This window comes from Octodon degus, unplaced genomic scaffold (genome assembly GCF_000260255.1).
Source record: "Octodon degus isolate 3935 unplaced genomic scaffold, OctDeg1.0 scaffold00008, whole genome shotgun sequence".
NCBI lineage: Eukaryota > Metazoa > Chordata > Mammalia > Rodentia > Octodontidae > Octodon > Octodon degus.
The window spans coordinates 17,402,338-17,413,016 of record NW_004524584.1 but is presented as its reverse complement, the minus strand read 5'-3'; the positions used below and the strand labels follow the sequence as shown (position 1 = coordinate 17,413,016).

The window sequence follows — 10,679 nt, the reverse complement described above, 5'->3', positions numbered from 1 at the left end:
AAAAAAAAAAAAAAAAAAGTTCACAGAACCCTGAAGTAAGCCGTTCTTCAGTATGCTCACACAAGGGCTACATGCAAACCCATAATACACCAATGATCTCCAAGGCCGTTTTGGTAAAACTGCAGTTAAGACTGACACACAGCAGCCTGACTTGCACTCAGCCACTCTGCTAACGCAGGAGCACGAGACAGCTGTCCCGGAGCATCTGCAGGGAATGATGCTGAGGTTTCACAGCATGCCACAAGCTTAACAAGACTACTGAAGAGCAGCCTGAACGCAGCAAATCCTCACAACGCCTGGACATGGTCCACTTTGTTTCTTAATGTATTTTTGCTTACTGGTTGCTAGTTTAGATTAAATTTTTTTCTTGATGACTTAGAAAAAATACCCTTATTTCTCACTTTGATTCAGGTAATAAACAATCATAAAACTGTCTCTTAAAAAAAACGAAGTTCACAATGTTCATCATGGAAGGATCCAGGAAGCCCTTCCAGGTAACAATCAGGGAATCTTCAACAGCTCAAGGAGTGCTCCAACGGCGCCAAGATAACCCTCATGTTTGGAAAACAGAGCTTTCAACTGCTCCTTGGACCAGTAATCCAGAGCATATGTCAAAAGCCGCATGGCGACGGTATTAATCCTCAAGAGATTGCCAACAAATACCACCTGGTTAATGTTTTCATTAAGAGCACACATTCTTGCTATGGAACCAGTGTTGTTGGTGATGGTAATCCAAGTTGCTCTAGCGAGGTCCTCCTTACTGACAGCCTCCCGCTTCTCCTTGCTCATCGCGTTTCCGGAGCTCGAAGCCACAGCCCAGCCTGGCAAATCCAAACCTCTCACAGTCTCCTCCATAAATGTCTCGCACTAGTTTATCCACTTTGGTACTATCTCCACGAGATGCCATTTCAAGAGCTTCTTCAAAAGTGGTCCAGCATGGGGCCGGGGAGATGGCTCAGTGGAATAAGCGCTTCCCTGGCAAGCGCAAGGGCCTGAGTTTGATCCCCGGTTCCGCCAAAAACAAACAAACAAACCAAAAAAAAAAAAAAGTGGTCCAGCCAGTTAGAAGAAAACAGAGACCAAAAAAAAGTTCCAAAAAAAAGTTCCTCCTCCAAGAGCGGCCGCTTTTGCCGGCAGGACCGCAGTTGGAGCCGGGGCGGTCCCACTCGCGCCCTCCGCGGAGGCCCCGACTGGAGGCGCCGACGACGTGCTACTCGCCGCCGGGCTCTGCAGTGGCGCCTCCAGACTCCGGCTCGCCGACTGACCCAGCCGTGGCGCTCCCGTGCACTGCAGCCCTAGTCGGCCCCCCAGCGCTGCACTCTCCTCCTCCGCGGCCTTTCGGCCGAAGCCCACAAACTCATTTTTAAATAGCTAAGAGCATTCGGAGGTACAAATGGGCTGTAAACTATGCAATCAATCCCTTATTGATGACTAAATTTTAAAATTAATTATCAGTGACTGACCCCATGCGTTTATGTCAGTGCATCAGTGTTTTGAGTGCTGTGGCTTTGAAATCCGGGCTTTGGCCATGGATGGTAGAAAAGAAGCAACCCTTTTCTCAGGGGAGATTCAAGTGCTGGGAACCACCTGGTGCCCGAGTCACACCTGCCCTTGTGACATCACAAGTTCCCCACACTCTCTGCTCATGCTATGGCTGGAGGAATACAAGACTCGAAGGGATTGGAACCATCTCTATCCATCCTCCATGTGACCAATGGTGGGTAAAAGCAAGCCAGATATGCCGGGCTTGTTGGGGAATCTCCACTGCTCTCAGGATGAGGGGACCCTCTGGCCTCTAAAGAGTGTGGGAAGCCTGAAACTGGGCACAGGCGGGCTCAGAATGGGGAGGGAAGAAAGGTAGCCTTGCTCTTGACTTCTCCCCTCCCTGCTGATTGCAGGAGGAGAAGCAGCCATAAGATGTTAATAGACCCACGAAAGATGACAGCTCTTAGCCAGGAGTGGGGCCCGCACCTGTAATCCCAGTGCTTTGGGAGGCTGAGGGCAGGAGGACTGCAAGTTCAAGGCCAGTCTGGGCAATTTAGTAACTTAGTAGGACCTTGCTTCAAAATGAAACATAAAAGAGGGCTGAGGATATAGTTGAGTGGGAAGGCCCTGCGTTCAATCCCCTGTATCATAAATAAGAGGAAAAGGTGACCTTTGGTGGAAGCTGAAAACCTCAGGGGAAGAAGCAAAGGGAGGAGAGGAGCCAGTGCCCTGCCCAGCGCACCTTCATTTCAGAAGGGGCCACTGTTGACAGGAGAGCAGGGCCTTTTGTGGCACCTGAAGCTGAATGGATGGGCAGCAACCTCTAAATGCCCCCCTTCTTTCTTTGCAAGTCCCAAGAAGACCCAAAAGTGATGTCAACTATAAAGATCCAGGCCTGGTGGCGGGGCACCCTGGTACGTCGGGCATTGCTGCACGCGGCCCTCAGGGCCTGGGTCATTCAGTGCTGGTGGCGGACGATTCTGGCAAAGCTTTTGGAGAAGAGACGGAATGAGATGCTGAAAACATTTTTAAAAGAGGAGCAGGCAGCGGTCAGACTGCAGTCCTGGGTCCGCATGTGGCGTGCTCGCCAGCACTACTGCCAAGTACTCAGTGCTGTCCGTGTCATCCAGACCTTCTGGAGGGGCCACACCTGTACTTCCCGGGGTCTCATCAAGGGCCACTACCGAGTCACTACCAGGGAGCTGCATCTCGAGCTGGAGATCTTGCTGGGCTCAGGGCCTTGCATTATGACGGAGTGTATTCCCCTCCCAATAAAGCAGTGAACTGGGATTTTGCAGACTGTATCCAGCTAGGTGGGCAGGGCAGATAGTGGGAGATACTTGGCATCTCAGATACTAGCTCTGGGGAATTGAGAGGATGTTATGGTTCGTATCTGGTTGTCATCCAAAGCCTCATGCAGTTATTGAGGTGGTTTCTAGAGTTTGTGACTAATTCATGATTTAATGCTGAGATCATGGGTGTGAGTGCTACTCCTGTCCTGGGGTCGGCAATCTGTAAGAATATAAGGAAGGGAAAGAGGCTTGCTAGCTGCTGCAGCTGCTGCTCCTCCTTTGCTCTTTGCTATTTTTCTACCATCATGAATGGCTGCCCTCTGCCATGTGCCACCCTGCCTTGGAGCCAGCTGAGTATGGAGTGAAACCTCCACTAAACTTTGAGTGAAATAAACCTTTCCTTCTTTAATTTTTGGTGTTGGGTATTTTGTCCCAGCAACAGGAGAAAAGTAACCAGGACAGTGGGGTTGTCTCAAGCCATGTATTGAGAAGGCTTCATTGTCTGAACTGAGCAAGAACTGTGATCAATTAGTAAAGTCTGATGTAGGTAGGGAAGTTGGGAGGACAGATAGCCAGTCCTGTGACATGTCACTCATTTTTGATCTATGAAAGTGGGGCATTCTCCCCACCACTATGCACCAAAGGAGTCTTGGGGGTGGTCGTAGAAATAGCAGGACACTCACCAGGAGTTCACCCATCTGGCTCTTTATGCCTAACATTGACAGAAGTATACTCGTGCCAAGCCTGTGACCCTGTCTCCCTGCCTGGCTGGGACTGCACTGTCATTCAATTACTAAGTCAGAATCTTGAGACCTGAAATGGAAGTTATTTATCTCAACCAAGTTGTCTTAGTTGCTTTCTCCTTAGTGGGGCAAAATACCTGACACCCCAAGTTAAAGGACAAAAGGCTTATTCAGCTTCCAGTTTATAGAGATTTCAGTCCATAGTTGGCTGGCTTCAAGGCAGTGTGGCACATGGCAAGAGGAGAAAAAGTCAACGGTTGGAAGGCAGGCAGGCAGGCAGGCAGGCAGGCAGGCAGGCAGGCAGGCAGGCAGGCAGCAGCAGCAGTAGTAGCAGAGAGCTCCCTTTTCTGTCTTTATTCCATCCAGGCTATAAGCCTATTGGTTGGAGACATCCACACGCAGGGTGGGGTTTCTGTCTTCAGTAAATCCACTCAGCCACACCCAGAACTATGCTAAACCAGTCAGGGGATTAATCCAGTATCTCCACACTCCTATCCCAGGCACTGCCCACCTAGGAGCATAGGAGGCTTTGGAGGGATGTATAAGCTGTAACCGAAGTCCTCTTTCTCATCTCAGACCCCTCTGACCTTGCTGTTGAGCCCCAGATGGAAGCTGGAACTTATCTTCCTGCCTATCTGGCTGATAGCTGGGGGGTTCTGCAGCATGGGGATGGGGAGAAGGCGTTCTGCTGGTATCCCTACCCTCTTGGAGCAGCAAACCCCAGGCTATCACAGAACCAGGCACTGGTGAGGTCTTAGCCTTGTCTTCCACTACAAGGGCTGGCTCAGGAGAGCTGGCTCTGAGAGTCCCTTCTGGTGACATGCTGGTAGGGCAGGGGCCAGATGATGACAAGGGGCCAAGTTAGGGGTCTGGGATAGACTAGCCCTCTTCCTATCTGGACATTTCTATCTTGTGGGTCCCTTCCAGATGTCAGCCCCAGTGACTGGTGCAGGTCAGTGGGTGAGGGCCTGGTCACTGACTGAAATTGGGATGATTCTTCTGGTCCATTTCTGCATTAGAGCTTCCCATGATACACGAACACATAATAGGGGAGTGCCACGAACAAGTATATACACACTAATGTGATGAAATGGGTCAATTCTCTGAAAACTCAAAATTACCCAAACTTATCCAGGATAAATTAAATCACCTGAATTATCCTACAGCTATTTTACAAGTTGAGTTTGTAGGTAAAACCTCTTAGATGGTTTAACTAGGACAATTGAGCCAAAAAGTTTAAAAATAAATACCAATTCTATAAAATAGAAGAGGAACGGACATTTCCCAATTGATTTTATGAGGGCAACACACGGGATGTGGTGCCATCGTTTGAGTGAGTGGCCCCCAAGTTCTACGTGTTAAAGGTGTGATTTCCAGGTGGCACTGTGGCAGGTGGTCGACCTTTAAGGAGTAGAACCTTCTGGAAGATCCTTAAGTCATTGTGCTCCAGAGAACTGAAGGACTCCAGTCTTTTCCTCTTCTTCCTTTTCTGCTCTCTGATATAAGTGGTTTTCTCGGGAAACTACTTTGCTATGATGTTCTGCCCTCACCAGAGGCCCAAAGAAATGGGACCACTTAACACTTTTTTTTTTCTTTTTTGTGTGGTACTGGGGATCAAACTCAGGACTTTACACATGCTCGAGCTATCTCCCAGCCCTGGGGCCACGTAATTTTGTTCTGGTTTTTATTATTTATTTATTTTATGTACTTGGTGCAGGGTCTCACTATACAGCTCAGACTGGTAGTGATCCACCCATTTTTCTGCCTCCCCCATGCTGGGATTACAGGTGTGCACCACCAAGCCCACTCTTGGTGGCTGGCTTAGCGTGCCCAGGGGCAGGGCCAGCGTGGCATGTGGTGCTGGGGATCAAACCCTGGTCCCTGTGCTTGTCTAAGCAGGCACTTAGTCTGCTGAGCTATCTTGCAGGCCCTTAATGTTCTGGAATCTTCAGAAATGTGGGCCAGAATAACCCCCCCTTTTTTTTTTTTCGGTACTGGGGATTGAACTCAGGACCTTGTGCTTTCTTTTTTTTTTTTTTTATAAGTGAATTCCTCAGATATTTTGCTATAGTGGCAGAAAGGTAACTAGCATATTTTGACACCAAAGCTGGACAAAGATAGTGTAAAAATAAAAAAAAAATTATAGATCTGCATCTCATAAACAGAGAAACCCAATAAATCATCAACAAAATATTAGTAAATCCAATTTAATGATACATACTAAATATAAAATATGTATTATATATCACACATGCACACACGCACCATGACTAAGTGGGCTTTATTTCAGAGAAATATTTTCAATATTTGAAAATCAATCATTGTGACTCATATTATTGACTTAATTATTATTATTTTTTATATATTAGGTTGTTACAGACTCTCACTATGCAGCTCAAACTCTTAGTGAGTCTGAGCTTCTATTTTTCATCCTCCCTAGTGCTGGGATTATAGGCGTACGCCACCACACTGGGACTCTGTGGCATACTAAGCCCTCCCCGGAGGCAGGGCTGACTTGACATGTGGTACTGGGGATGGAACCACGGTCCCTGCACTTGCCTAAGCAGGAGCTTTAGTCCACTGAGCTATCTTGCTGGCCCTATTAATTTATTTTTGAGTCTCTCACCCTGTAGTTCAAGCTGGCCTTGCTGTTATTATGTAGTTCAAACTGGCCTCAAACTTGCAGCACTCCTCCTGCCTCAGTGTCTTAAGTGCTGGGATTACAGATGTGTGCCACCAGCCTGGCATATTATCAGTATAAAGGGGATAAACAATATAGTCGTATGAACTGAAACATAAACATTTGCAGAATTTTCTACATAATCATGTTGCCTATGGATAGGGATAGTTTTATTTCCTTGCTTCCTCTCTGTCTTTGTCTCTGTCTCTGTCTGTCTCTGTCTCTCTGTCTCTCTATCTCTCTATCTATCTATCTATCTATCTATCTATCTATCTATCTATCTATCTATATTAGGACTGCCAGTAAACAGAAGGGATAAGAGAAAACATTAGGATATTATGTATCAAATAATTTACAAAGCTAAACAAATCTAGAATGGGCAAGAGAACTAAATAAAGTTTCAAGAAACAAAGGGTCACACCAAGTCATATCATATTTCTATGTAATAACAATGAGCAACTGGAAACTTAAAGAAAAATAATACTGTACTTCCATAAATTCTTAACTCTAAATCTAACAATAGACAAAGGGTCTATAGATGGAAAACTACAAATAATAGATGAAACAAACAAGCAAAAAAAAAACCCCAACATAAATAAATGGAGAAATACACTGTTCACAGACCAGAAAACTCAGTATAGTACAGCTTGCAATTATCAATGACCTATAAATAAATAAATAAATAATTTTGTGGAACCAGGGATTGAATTCAGACCCTTGCGCTTGCCAGGCAAGCACTTATTTTACTGAGCCATCTCCCGGACCCCTACTGACCTATAAATTTAATATAATGCTAATCAAAGCCTCAGAAGAATTTTTACAGATATAGACAATCTGATTCTAAATTCAAATGGAGAATCAAAATATTAGAGCAACCAAAACACTTTTGAGAAAGAAGAGTGAAGCTCTTCTGCTAGCATCTGGTTTCAACTTACTGTATTACCGAGTGGCAGCAATAATTACAGCTGCAGTTCTGGTGGAGGGATCGCCAGTATTACAGCGAGGAGACTAGTTCAGACCAATAGATTAGTATCAGGACAGATTCGTACAACGGAGGCAATCAATTTTTGATGAAGAGACAAAGAGTTTTTAGTGGGAAAAGTATAGCCTTTCCAGTAATTTATTTGAACAATTGGAAATTTACTTGCAAAAAAGAAAGGAGTCCCAGTGGAATCCTCATACTTTATACAAAATTAATTCAAAATGGATAACTTAAACATAGATATACATGTAAAATATGTAACCATAAAAATTTGCCAGATAATATAGGAGAAAATCTTTATTACCTTTAGAGAGTGCATAAAAGAATATATATATATATATGTATATATATATATATACACACAGCATATATATATATATATATATATATACTGAGCATATATTTTCACATTTGTGAAAAAGACTGTTAAGAGTATGAAAACACAAGCCAAATTCGGGATTTGGGAGACAGTATAAATCACATATTCAACAAAGAGTTTGTATCTATAACCTAAAGGAACCCTCAAGAATCCTCAGTAACTGTGATGGTTAATTTATGGGTCAGTTTGGCTGGGCTGAGGGATTGCCACGTAGCCAAGAGAAACTGAGTTTTGGTTGCATCTACGTGAATGTTTCTGGCAAGATTAGCATTTGAATTGTTAGACTGAGCCACCGAGATTGCCCTCACCAGTGTAGGCTGGCATCATGTCACCCGCAGAGGGCCCAAGGCGAACAAGGTGACATTCATTTTCTCCTAGGAACTTATGAATTCTCTGGTCTTTTTTTTTTTTTTTTTTTTTGCAGAACCAGGGATTGAACTCAGGCCCTTGTGCTTGCCAGGGAAGCACATATTCCACTGAGCCATCTCCCCAGCCCCTTGTTTGACACAAGGTCTTGCTATGTGGTTTAGGCTGGTCTGGACTCATTCCATAGCCCAGGCTGGCCTCAAACTCAGCATCTTCCTGCGTCAGCCTCTCAAATGCTGGGGTTATAGGCTTGACCCTCCACCTAGACTAGCCTTGGGACTTCAAGATTTATACGAGTCATTTATAGAGTCTACTAGATCTTTCCCTTGACATGTGCCTTTAAGTATGTCATTATATTAGGGACATTATTTCCAATTGAAACTTAGGTGATTGCTATTCAGTATTTTAGATAAATAAATTCAGAACTACGGAAAGTCTCTTGTATTTGCCCAGAAACTTGAGAAAAAGTTGCTGTTAGAATTATAGTTTGAGCTCAGCAAAGACATCTCTTGAGATCTCTATAGGAATAGATAGCTCACTTCTAATTTTAGCTTTTGATAACTCAAAATAGAGTTACTCAAAAGACTCTCTAAAGAGAGCCTGTAGAGAAACTTGACATTACTTGTAAAAATTATTTGTCACTACAATGACTGAGCCAGAATACTGTACCAATATCACCTATCGGGGTTGGTTTGCTCTTTAATTATAGGTTTAGTTCATTAAGAAATATTATGACGGCAGAAGCAGCTAATTTCTAGTGCCATTCAATGCTTGATGCTAGCTGAGGGCAGTTTTTCTCATTCAGAAAAATCTTAATCTTGACCCTAGACTTCTAAGTTTCCAACCAAAGCTTATCACGGCTGAACCATGGAACTGCTGTGTGTTAAGTAGGTCATCCCTACCGATGGACAAGCATGGAACAGAAGAGAATATTTAAGTCAGTAATGCCAAGGGAAACTCGACACTACTGGCTCAAGAACAACAGATTCCAGTATTTTTCACCTGGTACACACTGATGAATACAATGGATAATTATAGGCTTTGAGCATCATATAGTTACACAAGCTTTGTAGGATTGTTCAGTCATGTCTTTTTCTACTTCATCTGTATTTTCACTACTATTAGGTTTATCTTGGCAGATTCCATTTCTTTTTCTTTTTTTCAGTATGTTACCTTCATCTTTTTTTCTTTTTAAAGAATACCAAATAGTGGTATGAAAAAACAGCATTAGAAACTATACAAGAGAAAAAGAAAAAGAAGAAGAAGAAAAAAGAAACTATATAAGAGTTCAGGGCTGGTCAGATAGCTCAGTAGATTGAAGCGCCTGCTTAGGCAGACGCAGGGGTCGGAGGTTCATCCCGGCCTGCTGTACCGGCCCCACCCCTGGGGCGTGTTGAGATGGCAACTGAGACCGGGCGTGGGGAAGCTGAAAATGGGAGAATCGCTACAAGTCCGATCTGTGTAGTGAGACCCTGTAGACCCTGCACTAAATACAAAAAGAACAAGAAGAAGAAAAAAGAAACTACAAGATTTCACTAACCAAAGTAATAGGAATTCAGCAATTGTTGCTGTATTACATGATGCTATCTTCAAATTAGTTGTTCAGATTACCAGATATAAATATGCAAGATTCATTTAAAGAAAAAAACCAATACAAAACAATAACAAAGAAGTTATAAGAAATTCAAGAATAAAAAGAAAAAAATTAAAGTATTAACTGCTCCCTTTCAAAAGACCAGCAGAAATTGACAACATAATTATCCAAACTATTCTGCTTATATACCTAAATATATCATTTTCCCTTCTTTAATTTGTCTTTTTCCTCATCACAGTTTTCTTTCCCACTGAACAATTTCTTTCCCTTATATGGGCACCCATGTTTATAGCAGCACAATTTGTCATAGCTAAATCTTGGGAGCAACCCAAATGTCCATCAACTGAACAATGATAAAAAAGATATGGTATTTTTACACAATGGAGTATTATTCAGCTATAAAAAGATAAACTCAAGGCTTTTGTAAATAAATGGATACAGCTAGAGATGTATTGGTAAGTGAAATAAATCAGATCCACATGTGCAACCATCCTCTTATCTCAGTGTGAGAACCTGCAAGAGTAATTAAAATTTAAAAGGTACAACAGATTCCATTTCAAGTGGTGTTGAATTAACTTTTTCTCAACTTCAACAGATATTCTGTACAAAGTTGTTTTTTACACACTATAAAGTTTAGTTCTCCCTCCCTCCTCTTCCTTCCTTCCTTCCTTCCTTCCTTCCTTCCTTCCTTCCTTCCTTCCTTCCTTCCTTCCTCTGTTACTTTAAACCTGACAGTCAATCTTTAATTAAACAATAACTAGGGGGGGCTGGTGAGATGGCTCAGTGGTCTAAAGTACCTACTTAGAACAAGCTAAAGCACAGGGACCGCGGTTCAATCTCCCAGCACCACATGCCAGCCCGCCCACCCCCTGGTGGGCTGAGTTGGCCACACACACACACACACACACACACACACACACACACACATATAAATAAATAAAATAACTAGGTTGTCTTGGTCCATGATCAACTCATTAGGAGCCAATCAATCATTTACCTTTTTAACTTGCCTATTGATGTTGTCCCTCCCACTCTTCAACTCTGAGTAGTTTTTCATATCTAAAGACTAATAAGGGGCCAGGGAGATGGCTCAGTAGGATAAGCGCGACTAGCAAATGCAAGGATCTGAGTTCAATCCCTGGTTCCGCAAAAAAAAAA

The 10,679-nt window shown here is 43.4% G+C and overlaps 1 protein-coding gene and 1 pseudogene across 1 annotated transcript; one reads left to right on the top strand and one right to left on the bottom strand.

Annotated features, from left to right (window-relative positions):
* Nucleotides 1-440: 440 nt before the first annotated feature.
* On the bottom strand, nt 441-3,475 carry LOC101589729 (annotated as a pseudogene).
* Nucleotides 1,636-2,768, top strand: Iqcf1 (IQ motif containing F1). The gene is made up of 2 exons (XM_012517484.2): nt 1,636-1,717; nt 2,337-2,768. Exons 1-2 carry the CDS (start codon nt 1,715-1,717, stop codon nt 2,766-2,768), a joined length of 435 nt encoding a protein of 144 aa, XP_012372938.2. The 5' UTR covers nt 1,636-1,714.
* Nucleotides 3,476-10,679: the final 7,204 nt, after the last annotated feature.